Genomic DNA, 13,818 nt, shown 5'->3' with positions numbered 1-13,818 from the left:
GAGGCATCGACTGTTCAGTAGAGCCCTGACTAGACTGGACTTGATTGCCTCGAGTCACGCGCCCGGAGACACTGAGAGGTGAAGAAGGGCCTCCCAATTTCTGTAAGGCATGACCTCTTAAAAAAAGTGAAAGGTGTCAATGAATCACGTTTTCTAAAGTGACATGAAAATATCGCCTAACGCTCTCCTCTCTCTTCCCCTCACCTTTTCGCCTTGATCTGCAATTAATTATTCTATTGTCTAAGTTACTCATCGGAGAGTCCTGCTCTGATCGGTGAAACATTGGCTGGCCATTGTCAGCTGGACATTTATGCACGGAAAGCTAATGGTTGAGTGCTGTATGTGAAGCTAACAATATAAATAAGTGAATTGATTTTTTTATGCAAGACAAGTGAAGAAATGATTGATTGATTATTGAATGACGTTTTAAGAAAATTTTTTAAAATTTTTTAGCCAGTGAGGCTTCTCCCACAAATGTCTGTTAGACGAGAACTAATTGCAACAGAAGGAGACTGAGGCTGTTCCTCCTCCATGAGATTTATGTTTCCATTTTTGAAGTCATGTATTTAAACTTTTGATTCTTTGCAGGATTTTTGATTTAAGGAAGTGTGTTTGTAGTTTTGGATTATTTTGACTTCCTTTTCCTGTATTTTTGTTATTTTTACTGAGCTGAACTGGGTCTGATTCCTGCTGCTGCTTCTTGTGACTAACCCTCCATTGCCCTAGATAACAAAAACATACTGTGGGTCCACCAAGAACAAAGACGGTACCTGTGTAAACCACTTTGGTTGTCACATCTATGATAACTTCACCACATTAGTCTTTCAAAAGGGAAGAAAAGCTGATTACCAATCAAGTTCAACAAAAGTTGGCTTCAGTAGGAGGGAGATTTCATCTGACCAAAGAGATGTCGCTTCAAAAGTTTCTTAAATTGATCAAATCTTCCTGTTGTCAAAGTTACACTGGCAGCTTGTTCCATTCCATTGGCCCAGCACAGGAGAAAACATTTTTTGGTAATGTTTCATGCTGTTGTAGAATTTTATGAGATGGGACCAGATCAAAATGACCCGCGGAACGCAGGAATCTAGATGGACCAGCACTGTCTTACAAATATGTAGGCAATGACTGATTCAAACTCAAGTACACCAGCAATAACAGTGCCAAGCTAGCAGAAGCTGATAGTCACTGCCCTGGGCTGCTTCTGCTGAGGTTGGGCAAGTTGCTTCACTCGGATTGCCTCGGCTACATACATTGGGGATAATTCCGTAACTTGGCACCAACTAAATCCAAGTTTCTCTAGTTGAGATCTGGCCTTGAAGCCTTTCCACACTCCTGCTTGCTCTCTGGAAAGTTCGTTGGAGGAGAATTGCCAGGCGCTAAGGCCAAGTATTTGTGGTATGTGCTTGAATTTGAGACAGGAACTTGTTCCACAGCCGAGTGGCTTATCCCAGGTCTTGTGGGGACATGAAACAGGTTACCAGAGAAGGAATGCAGGACTCGGAAAGCTAAAAGAGGTTTTCTTACCACAACGATAGGATTTGCTGATTTTCGTCACGTCGCTATGACTCGGAACACGAGTCGATAGCACCTAACGGGATTTAAAACTTTTAACAGTCTACCTTCTGTAGAGAAAATCTACAAATATCTGCCATCTGAGTTATTTTTGGAGTTTCGCTTTCAGAGTTAATTACTCACCAAATCTATGTTCAGGTGCAAATAGTACCAATCAGGTTTCAAATAAATTTTAAAATTGCCTCTTTACTTTTTAAACAAAATATATATGAAACTCTCTTATAGTAAATGATGTTATAAGAAAAAAATTTTAAACACTTGTCACTTCCGCTGAGTTTGAAATTTTGCAGTGTGGGAAAAATATGTGCTCAGACACCTGGAGGCAAAAAAAAGGGGAACAAGACCCCGAATATAGCCATTTTGAGTGTTCTAATTTTCAAGCACTTTTAAGCTTCACTAGAGACCTGATCACCAAAAAGTTAAATGTGTTTCTAAGCATTTTTTTGTGAGGTTCCTTGAAGCAGGACCAAAACATGGCATGTCGGAACATTTAAGCAGATAGCGTATATACTCAAATATAAGTCAAGACCCTCATTTTTCTCCCCCAAAAGAAGAAAAAATAGTTGACTCGCATATAAGAAGGGGGCTTAATATTCAAATGCCATGCCCTGCCAGGATCTGCACCAGTGTCCCCACCCTCATGCCCTCCTCTGCCAGGCTCTGCACTCAGCTCCCTTCCCTGCCAGGCTCTGTACCCAGCCCCCTTCCCTCCCTGCCCTACCAGGATATGCAGCCAGCCCCCCCCCCCTTCCTGCCAGGCTCTGAACCCAGTCCCCCTCACTCTCTGCCAAGCTCTACACCCAACCCCACACTCCCTGCCAGGCTCTGCACCCTTTCACACCTTCCTGCCCTGTACCCTGTCTCCCCTCTGGTGGTCTAGAGGTAGGCCGGGACAGGAGGGATGCCTCCCATCTCCCATCCCAACCGATTCTAAAAAATCTTTTACCCCGCGTACCTTTGTTTGCCTTTTTGAATCCCTGGTGGTCCAGCGATGTATCCCGCAGGAGTTTACCTCGCTCCTGCCCCGTGCTGAGCACCTCCCTCCCTGGATGGCTGCCTCAGATCTCGCGGCTTAATCCATAGATGAATCCTGGGTGAGTTTTTCACTTGTTGGATAATGAACTCATTCCTACCCATTCTGGGCTTCTTTGACAAAAACTGCACTAGCCACTCCCGTGCAGCAGATGCGATGACACCTGTTCATACCTAGGGAAAAAGTGTCTGAAGCCTTGTCTCACTGTCCCTAATATACATCTCAACATATTTCTCCCCATAGCCTTTTCGTAATTTTACTATTTATATGTTTTGTACCAGTAAAATGTGATTTTAACATATTGATAAAAATTGCGACTTTGCATGTCCGTGTCCCCCTGCTCCTTCTCTGTCACCCATGCCACACTTATGCCCTCTGTACCCCATGAACCTCTTAAAATCTTCCCCAGCGCGAGCAGCTTCTCCAACCTGCAGCTCACCCTCTGATGTCACTTCCTGGCCCCACAACCAGGAAGTGGTTTCAGAGGGGAGCCATACCGGAGAACTTGCTTACGTTGGCAAAGATTTAAACAGGTACTTGTGGGGGGGAGGGAAGGGAGGGCGTGAGCATGGTGTGGAAGAAGGAAAGATGCCACGCTTCCACCAAAACATTGCCCGGAGTGATCCCCCCCCCAGTCCGCCTTTTCTATGCCACTGCCCTCTAATTTGAATATCTACTGATTCCTTCCTTGGATTCACTACGGGTGTCTCATGGCTATGAATTCTGCCCTGATTCCAGTTGTACAATCATCCCTTCTTAGCCTCCATCTCCCCCATACCCAGGGAGGCATTTCACACATTTAAGGTCCTTAATCGTTTTCCTTGGCTCTTCCGATGATTATTTATATTTTCTGATCTCCATGTAGCAGGGACGTCCGCCACACTTCTGTACATCTAAGAGCACTGTGTAAATATTTAACTGTAGTACATAACCAAATACCCTGCTGGAGAAAGCCTTCACTCAGTTCTAGACATCTAAAAAAACACGGAAATCCATTCAAAGTGCATTTGCCCAGCCGGAGAGAAGTTTTCGCACTGCGTCCTTTGAAAACACAAGCCAGCAGGGGATGTGGTTCGTTACTGTCCATCTACTTTGCACCTCATTTGTGCATTTGGTTCCCTTTAGAAGGACTGTTTAGTGCTTACATGCATAAAATGTAAATTAAATCATGAATAATACACACTCAAACAGTTAAAGGCAGTCATACTCCAAATTCCTTTCCTCTCCCCACAGTTTCTGCATTGAAAATGAAATTTTTGGGTGACTTAATCCTGCCCACACTTTTCTGCAGATATGTGAAACAATGCTCGTAATTTTACCCACAGTAAGGGGGAATAGTTTTCAAACTAGACAAACTTTTGAATAATTGTCCTCATATTCTTTAGGGGGAGGTCAAAGATGAATCATTCAACACTGCGACTTATTTACAGCATTTCTGCTCCAAAGAAGTCCCTGTTTGGAGGCCAGGATAATAAGTATCGCTATCCTTTAGCGCAGTGGCACAGAAAAATCCATAATAAAAACCCAGCACTAGAATAGCAAAGTTGGCATGCAAAAGAGATGAATCAGAAATTGCTCCTGATGTTAAAAATGTGACATTTTGTCATCTGTTTTATTTTAACTTCCCCTTTAGTGCCAGATCTTTATTCCAGCATAGGGCGGCAACAAAGAACATAAGAGTTGCCATACCAGGACTGAGTGAAGGTCCATCAAACCCAGTATCCAACAGTAGCCAACCCAGGTCACAAGTACCTGGCAAGATCCCAGGGAATAAAACAGATTTTATGCTGCTAGGAATAAGCAGTGGATTTCCCCAAGTCCATCTTAATAATGGCTTATGGACTTTTGTTTTAGGAAGTGATGCAAACCTTTTTTTTTAAACCCTGCTAAACTAACTGCTTTTACCACCTTTGGCCAAACAATGATTAAGATAAGTTATTCATTTCCTTCCATTCCTTTTGTTGCACTGCACAGAGCCTGTAGATATTCCAGGGGAGGGTTGGTTTGTTTTTTAATGCCAATGAGGTTTTTGCCCGACCACCTTAAACCACTATTGTGGGGTGGGAGGGTTTGTTTCTGAGGCTTTTTCCTCCCTTGAGTTTAGTATCTTTGGCCTGTGCTTGTGTTGTTTCTCCCGGTCTTCACCCTGCACTGTCCATGTGAAAGTGTTCTATATCATTACTAGTGGATTATCACTAAATCTGTGTTATTTAGGCACTCAAAATGGTAACAGCCATTCTCTCTCTTTTTTTTATTGTAACTGTATTTTATTGAATGCTTTATTTATTTTGTACACCGCTCTGATATTATTGTGAAGGGTGTTATATTGCATGTATTCAACTGTTAAGATATCAGAACACCTGGTTTTGTAATTTCAGCATCTGATGTGTGCTGGACTTTGGTGCTTCGTTGAAGGAGACGCATCGTGTAAAACCAAGCTGGACCCTCCGTTGGATGGCACAGAATGTGGTGCTGACAAGGTAATCAAAAAACCGCACTGCTAAAAGAACTTTCCTAGAAACTAAAACAGTGGTGTAGTAAGATGGGGGAGGGGGTGGTCTTCCTCGGGGCACCAGCACCCCTCCTTCTCTCTGCTCCCCCTTGCTGCACTCGCACACCCGCACCCCTTCACCGTACCCTTTTATCTCCAGAGCGAGCAGCGACGAGCTTGCTGCCCACGTCGGCTTCAGCGCTTTCTCTGACGTCACTTCTGGTAGGGGGCATCGCTTTGAAATCTATTGATAATGCGCTAAAATCAAGCTTTTAATAAACTTGAAGGAGCATGTGGAGGTGGAGAAGGGGGCACCATCGCCCCGGGTGCCTCTCACCCTCATTATGCCACTGGGTGTAGCAGCCGTGTTAGTCCACTCTCAAAGATAATATAGAGAAATAAAAGAAAAAGAATCCAAGTGATAACCTTTTTTTATTGGACTAGCTAGAGCATGGTTAGATTAACTTTTGAAAGAAATCCTTCTTCAGATCAGAGATAAATGAAAACAGCTATCAGTATATAAGAGTAAAACGTTGAAATATTGAAATGACAGTTTTACGGAAAGAGGGGTGGGAGACAGGGAGATAAGGAAGGTGTCAGAGCAGTAAAAATTATGTTTTATAATGAGAAAGAAAGTCATTGTTAAGTCCTGTCCAGTGGGTTTCAGTCTCAAAGGTCTTGCGTTCCTGGATTGTCTTAAAATTTCCTTTTATTATTCTCACCATAAAATCATTGATACAGTGTTCTGTTTTTTCTGAATGTAGCATCCTTCTCTATACCTTTTGCATTGAATGATATAAATTGCATTTGAATATGAGCATGTGAAGGATCCCCTTATGTTGAATTTTTTTTTTTCATGTGCTTATTGTTGAGCCCTGGATGCAGTTTTTGATGGCACAATTATCATCGCCAGTGCATTTTTTCTTTACCACAGATTTTCACTGTAAAGTAGGGACTCCTCAAAATGGCCAGGCACTGCTGAACTCGCTGAATTAGGTTGGCAATTGTTTGAGGCTCCCATTCAGTTAACTCCTGCTTCTGTAACCCTAGTGCTATCAGCCAGGCTCTGTAGTTCTTTTAAAACTTTCTTTAATAACTTGAAATAAGGAATCAATACTCACATTATGATGATTTCAAGACAGTTCAACTTTGTTTACAGAATCTTCTCACTCAACCAGCAGGTCCAAGGGGAAGCTGGGAGTGTGTCCACACACCTTGTGGAGAATAACACTGTGCTCCAGACTTAGATACTGAACCTAAGCTGTATTAGGCTATCAGAAATAAAGGGTGAAAACCTGGTGAGAGGACAATGTTAGATCCAAGTTTTCATGCAGCCATGTGGTCTCACAAAATGGATACTGTTCTCTCCAAAACTGAAGAAGAAAGTGGGCTCCAGTAAACTTCAGTCACACCCTCTGGGAGTAGGTAAGCACTCTGGGAGATTGAGTCCAAAGAGCACATCATAGAACAAACACTCTATATTTATACAAGAAATTGAGAAACTGCCCGCATGAAATGGGGGTAGAACAGGTGCAAGTACTCAAATACCACGCCATTCTTCAAAAATGGGGTGATCACTGAGTGACCCACCTCACAGCAGCCAGACCCCCTGCAACCAGCACAGAATCCATGAAAAGGCAGCACTGAGTGTGCAGAGCCTTGGCTCTTTAATAGTACTTGGGGACCATGGGCCATTTTTATCAAACAACCCCCTGGTCATCCCTATCATAATTATTGTCGTCTCCACTCTTCCCATCTTTTGTCTTGTTTGTCTTTTCTATAATGCTGTCCTTTGATTTGTAGCCTATAAGCCGCCCAGATGGCATGTTTGATGGACGGGGCAGTAAATTATAAAGAAACTTTAACCTTTAAACATGGTAGGATGGGCTTTTATGCAATTTCCTTGGCTGGTTAAGTGCTGAATATCGGCACCTAAATGCTAACTCTGCTCCCGGAATGCCCCCAAAATAGCCAGTTTCAGCATGTGCGCCAACAGGATGTTTTTATCAGTGCTGCTTGGTTAAGTGCCACAGAAAATGGCCAGTTAGCCCTAGACAGGAGGTTTAAATCACCAGGAATCTCTCCTCTTTAAATCATTTTAAATACTGGACCTTTAGACTTTTAGAAACATGATGATAATTCCAAATTTGGAACTTCTTGAGTCCCAAAGAAATATTCTTCTTGGTAGATGGGGTGTCTAGGACAATTCATTGCCGACGCTTCTGTCGTAGCCATTTCAGCATGATGAACTGGCTGCAGTGAATCTGATTCAGTGTTTGGGAGGGGTGATGCCTCCCACCACCCCACTAAATTGTACTATGATGCCCCTACAACCCTCCCCCCAAAAAAAATTATACCTCCAGGCAATTTGGAGCAGCAGGCCCTGGGGCAAGGCCAGGAAGCAGGCAGCGATGGATGGCGGGGAGCCCGGGCCCTGGGGGGGAGAGGCGCTGGTGGGGAAGGGCAGCCAGAGCTTTCAGCTACTCATCACGGGGGAGGGGGAGAGGCTGGCAGGGATACCTGGCCAGAGCTTTCAGCTGCTTGTCGCAGGTACTGGGGAGGGGGGGTGTCTGTCTTTACCGCCTGAAACCCAACCTTTATTAATTTATTCATTTAATTTTCTCCCAGGAGAGCTCAGAACGGTTTATGTTAATTTATTCAGGTACTCAAAAGCATTTTTCATTGAGGCTATTTCATCGCAGCCGCGCAGAAACGTCCCACAATGAAATGACCGCAATGAATTGTCCCATTCCATGCCATTGGTGTTCTGGTCAGTTGTGTGCGTGATGTGTACTTTTACTGCATGGTAACAGAAAAAAAACCCCACTCTCAACTAAAATTGGAAATGTGATTGTGAGATCCCAAATATTTTTATCATTGCGCGTTCTTCCTGATCATAGATGTTTGGTGTTGCATTTCAGTGGTGCAGGGCTGGGGAATGCATCAGTAAATCGCCAATCCCAGAGCACGTGGATGGAGACTGGAATGCGTGGAGCGCCTGGAGCATGTGCAGTAGGACCTGCGGTACTGGTGTTCGGTTCCGGCAAAGGAAATGTGACCACCCCCCGTGAGTAGTTCTTCTTTTTCTCCTCTTTTGCTTTTGAAGGGATATTTTGGTCTGAGTTTCAGAGAGGATCTGGAAGCGACCGTCACAACCCTTGTCGTGGCAGGAAGTCTCTGTCATCCTTAGTCGCGATATGCAGTGACCAGAGGCATGAAATATTCTGGGGCTTAGTTTCTAAGTTGTATTAGCTGTTGATTAAGTATTAAGCCAGTACTAACTGTTAAACCAGAGTCTTAGTAGTTGGCACATGCCAATTTCCACGCACATGTAAAACCTAGTTAATGCATGTAACGAGTTCTTATCAAATTAGGTCACCCTAAAAGCCTGCTTGGGAGCGGAGTTTGGGTTGCATCCTATTTTATGCACGTGTTTTCTAAAAACACACGAGTGTGTGCACAAACCATTTCACCTGCTCTCTTCTGCACCCTGAATCTCCATGGGATTTCTGCAGGATTTGTTCATATGTTATAAAGGCACATGGGTGAAAAAGAGGCTCCTTCCTGACCAATTAACCAAGGGATAAAGTTCCCCTCTATAGATCACCCAACGTCAGGGGTTGGGATGATGTGCGCTGAGCGCGGATTCTATAATTATTATTATTATTATTATGTTCTTGTATACCGCCATACCCAATGAGTTCTAGGCGGTTCACATCAATTAATTAAGATCCGATCTGAACACGGATGTCTACAGCAGCTATGCCTGCAACCGCCATTAAGGAATACTAGTGTAAGTCAAAAGATACACACCTAACTTTAGGTGTGAGCCCTTACACTGATGCTCCCTCTAAGGATTGGCCAGGTGTGTGCACATTTTTTCCTCATGTCAGCAACGAGTTCTAGAAATAATATTTTTTGTGTGAGCAACGAGCTTTAAAAATTTTTTCCAGATTTGTAAGTATTTTTGTGAGCGATCATTTAAAATCTGTGAGCGACACACCTAAAGTGTATGAGCGATTGCTCGTGTGCTCAACTTAGAACAGCACCTCGCAAATGTTTTGAAGCTGCGGCCCACTAAACTCGGGGCCACAGCTGGAGGGCATCCGGAAATGCGCAGACATCGACATGATGATGTCACGCGCATGTGGGATGCCATCACGTATGCCCTCCAGACGGGGCCCTGAGCTTGCTACAACTGTGCCGGTGGAAGGTGCTGAAAGAGGAAAGACGCTGGCGCTGGTTGACTGCCTACAGGATGTGCCTCTCATCTCCCACCTGTGCAGATATGTGCATATTTCCAGAATATTGCATTTCTGGCCACACAAACGCATGTGTATGCTAGTAATTTTTTTTTTTTTAAGAGGAAATCTGGTAACCCCGATGGGATTGCTGGGAATCAGAGCTATGGAAAATTTCAGATTTTATTTTTGAGTGTGTTTTGACTGTATAAACCATTATGAGATTTTATGGGTTAATGGGATATGATGAATCAGGTTTTCAAGTTTTATTTAAAATTTGATTAATCGCTTAATCTTACTTCTAAGTGATGTATGAAAAATAAAAGTTTTAAAACAATCAGGGAGGTACAATATATGAGACCTGGACTTAACATGCAGGACTTATAGTGCCAATGGGGAAGGAAGGTGAGAAATACAATATGAGATAGGAAAGAAATGAATATGGGAAAAACAAAGTAGGGTTTTGAGAAAAGAAGAGGAAGAAAAAGGTGGTAGAATGGAGAAAAGATTAGTTGGAAGCTTGTCCTTGCTTTAGGAATCAGAGTTTGAGAGTTTTAAGCTTACCCTAGCTTAAAGAGTCAAAGGTTGAAAGCATTTTCGATTGCTCTTGAACCTGTCGAGAAAACGGTACTCTCTTAAATCATTGGGAAGGGAGTTCCATGTTTGAAGTACAATGACTGAAAACATATGTTGCCGTCTTGTGTTGATGATTTTAAGAGGGGACTGTTAATAAATGTTGATCATTTGATCTGAGCATTCAAATAGGGTATTTGAAAAGAGATCATGGAAGAGAAAGCATTTAGATTTGCTGGCTGCTTGAAATATTTTTGCAGTCTTCCCCCAGAAGGGTTGATTCCTATTCATTGAGTGTCAGACATTTCATTGGCGAAATGTTGCTTTCTGTTACATAAAATGCATCAGTGCAGTAATACCTCTCTCTTCCCCCCATGTCCTCCTTTTTCTTGATCATTTTCTCTTTGATTACTGTATATTTGTTCCTGCTCTGGAAGTAGTGAGGACAGATAGAGACATCTGGGATTTACTTCCACTGAAAGCAATGGAAGTAAAACCTGGATGTCTCAATCCATCTTCCTTTTTCTGGAGCCATATGGCAATCCTACTTGGAACTCCTTCTGGCCTAGGGGTCCAGGACAAGTGTCCTGGTTATACCTCCCTAATTCCAGCATCCTTAGGAAGGACATTAACCATTAAGGTGGAACCCAGCATCCAGAACAGTGGTCTCAAACTTGCGGCCCGGGGGCCACATGCAACCCCGCCAGGCACTATTTTGAGGCCCTTGCTATGTTTATCATAATCACAAAAGTGAAATAAAACAGTTTCTTGATCATATGTCTCTTTAGCTATAAATGACATTATTATTATTAAGACTTAGCCAAAAGGAAAGATTTATAAACTATAAAGAGTTTTACCTCATGCAAAATTGTCATTTCTTTAATAAGACATTAACTATTTATTCCAAGTACCAACAAACCCCAAAATGTGGCCCTGTAAAGGGTTTGATTTTGAGACCACTGATCCAGAATATCCCCTACCCTGCGTTTTTCCCCACCATCACAGAAGACTGGCACCAGTAGAAGCCCGATGTATTTAAGCAGGTCATTACCGTGTTGTGCTAAAGACTGCTTTGTGATTGTTTAAGCTGTGGATACGTTTAAGAAGAGGAAATGAGAAATGAAGTTTCCAGATATGACCATATTTAACCCCAGGTGCTCTGCTTCAAGCCAGGGTAAGCATCTGTGCAACATCTGTAAACACTAGAGTGCTAGGCTCAGATGTTCATGTGCTGTTTCTTATGATGGAAAATATTTGGAAATAATGTAAGTAAGCAATCTCTTCCAAAAGAAAGTGCTTATCCCAAACATTGAGATGATGCTGGACATATATTACAATTTATCATTTCTATAGTGCTGAACAGTGGTAAGCAGTGCTGTACATTTAAAATGTAAAAGATGGTCCCTGCTTAGAGTTATAGTCTAATTTGGACAGACAGGCAGGACATATAGAGGTTGGGGAGTTTCTAGCAGAGAGAACGATAGGGTAGACATAGGTATCTTATGGCAAGAGGGAGTTAAGAGTTGAAAGCAGCCTCGAAAAAGTGGGCTTTTAGCCTGGATTTGAATACTGTTAGAGATGGAGCCTGACGTATTGATTCAGGCAGTCTGTTCCAGACATACAGCGCAGCAAAAGAGAAGGGATGGAGTCTGAAGTTGGCAGTGGAGGAGAAGGGTATGGATAGGAGGGACTTAGTGGATGAACGGAGTTCATGGAGGGGGAGGGAGAGCATAGGGGGTTATAGGTGAGAAGAGATATTGAGGGGCTACAGAGTGAATGCACTTGTACTAGAGAATAACATGGGGACAAATTTTTCCCCATCCCCGCTGGAATTCATTTTCCCGTCAAGAGTTCTTTTCTTGTCCCTGCCCCATTCCTGCAAACTAAAGCTTAAGTTTATATACTGCATCCTCTCCATAATTATAGAGCTCTGCACGGTTTACAAGAGCTTAATATAGGAAGGAATAACATATTGGGTTTGGAGGTTGAGTACAGGGGGGAGGAGGGCATTACATTTTTGTGAAAATCCTAGTTTTCAGGTGCTTACGGAATAGATGCAAGCTCAGTCCTCATCTGCACAAGCTTCAAACACTTTAAAATCATAAGTGTTCGAGGTTTGTATGGTTAAGGCTGAGCTTATGGGAACGGGGCAGGGGCAGGGACAGCGACAAAACTCACAGGCACAGGAAGGGGAAATTGAGTTTCTGCGGGGATGGGAAAAAATGTGTCCCAGTGTCATCCTCTGACTTGTAGGTCAGTAAGGGGAGTTTAAATTATATTCAGAAATGGATGGGGAGCCAATGAAGTGACTTAAGATAATATGAGTTGTACAACAGAATTTTGTGGTTGAACGGAAAACCTGAGAGAAGCAAGTTGCAGTAATCTAAGGGCTCGGAAAGGAAAGGTCTGATTGTGGTAACATAGAGGAAGGAGTGACGGGAGATGACCCAGATGGACAATACAGGGAGGAGGAGAAAAATAGAGAATGGGGGGAGGGGGAGGTGGGTTTATGCGGGAATGACTCAACTGAGAGAAAACAATAACACAATTATTTATAGACCGTTTGAACCAAATGTCTACTAGAGCTGGCCCGCCGGGTATGTCAACGTAGGACAGCTATACTATCTTCACGATGTGTGTCGGTTGTTTTTAGATCTTTCACATTTATTTATTATTATTTTTTTTTTTTTTATAATTCTTTATTCATTTTAAAACTTTCATCAAGTGTACAAAAATTGCAACACAATAACATAGATTCAAACACTTGAACATCTTATTGTTATATCTTATAATTACAAATATAACCCTCCCTCTCCCATCCTGAAATCCCTCTAGTAATTTTTATTTTTCATATAATAGAAACCCTCCCCCCACCCCACCCTTATCTTACATATTAGATATAGAAATATTAGAAAAAATGGCTTCAATCATGACAAAAGGACGTTAATGGTTCCCAAATTTTAATAAAGTTTTTATAGTTTCCATTTATTATTTTTAATTAAGTTTTAATTCATCATGTGACCATCGATTTCTTTAGTGTTTTGTTTTTTTTGTGCCATTTTTTGCTTCTGATTACGGTTGTGACTACGGCACATGTCATGTGACCTCCCCCCCCCCCCTTTTTTTTTTTTAATTGCCGGCATTTTTCAAGCCGATTTTACTTTCGGTTTGCTCAGCTCAGAGCCACCATGGCTTTATTGGGCATGGAGAACATGGAATATGAGGAACGACTTAAGAGACTGGGATTGTTCTCCCTTGAGAAGAGGAGACTGCGAGGGGATATGATCGAAACTTTCAAGATACTGAAAGGATTCGACCAAATAGAGCACGATAAAAAATTATTTACAATGTCCAATGTGACAAGGACAGGAGGACATGGACTAAAGCTAAGGGGGGATAAGTTCAGGACAAATATCAGGAAGTTCTGCTTCACGCAACGAGTGGTAGAAACCTGGAATGCTCTCCCAGAAGAGGTAATTGCGGAATCCACCATTCTAGGGTTTAAGGGTAAGTTAGATGTACATCTCCTTATGAGTGGCATAGAGTGACATGGGTAAAGGTAAGCTCGATGCACATCTCTTATGAGAAGCTTAGAGTGATATGGGGACTAATACTATGCCAGGGTACACTTGGCGGGGTCTCCACGTGTGCGGATCACCGGACTTGATGGACCTAGGGTCTGTTCCGGAGATGGCACTTCTTATGTTCTTATGTTTGTTTTCTAGAGTCTATTATTTTTTCCAATTCTTTATTCATTTTTCCATCTTCCACCAAGTATTCAATATTACATAAATTGAATCATACACATCACTTGAAATTCTTTCTAATATCATCTAAATACATAAATTTACTCTCTCCCCATCCTCCCTTTTCACACATATTATAATCTAAATTTAATATACATATGC

The 13,818-nt window shown here is 42.4% G+C and overlaps 1 protein-coding gene across 4 annotated transcripts in view; it reads left to right on the top strand.

Annotated features, from left to right (window-relative positions):
• ADAMTS17 (ADAM metallopeptidase with thrombospondin type 1 motif 17) overlaps positions 1–13,818 on the top strand; it is a 149,140-nt gene that overhangs the window by 71,821 nt on the left and 63,501 nt on the right. For all 4 annotated transcript variants that reach the window (XM_033920220.1, XM_033920221.1, XM_033920219.1 and 1 more), the window contains exons 11-12: positions 4,984–5,085; positions 8,018–8,163. In XM_033920220.1, coding sequence (XP_033776111.1) covers positions 4,984–5,085; positions 8,018–8,163 — 248 coding nt within the window. The remainder of the gene's footprint in view (positions 1–4,983; positions 5,086–8,017; positions 8,164–13,818) is intronic.

Source organism: Geotrypetes seraphini, chromosome 14 (genome assembly GCF_902459505.1).
Source record: "Geotrypetes seraphini chromosome 14, aGeoSer1.1, whole genome shotgun sequence".
Taxonomy (NCBI): Eukaryota; Metazoa; Chordata; class Amphibia; order Gymnophiona; family Dermophiidae; genus Geotrypetes; species Geotrypetes seraphini.
This window is presented reverse-complemented; position numbering and strand designations above follow the sequence as displayed.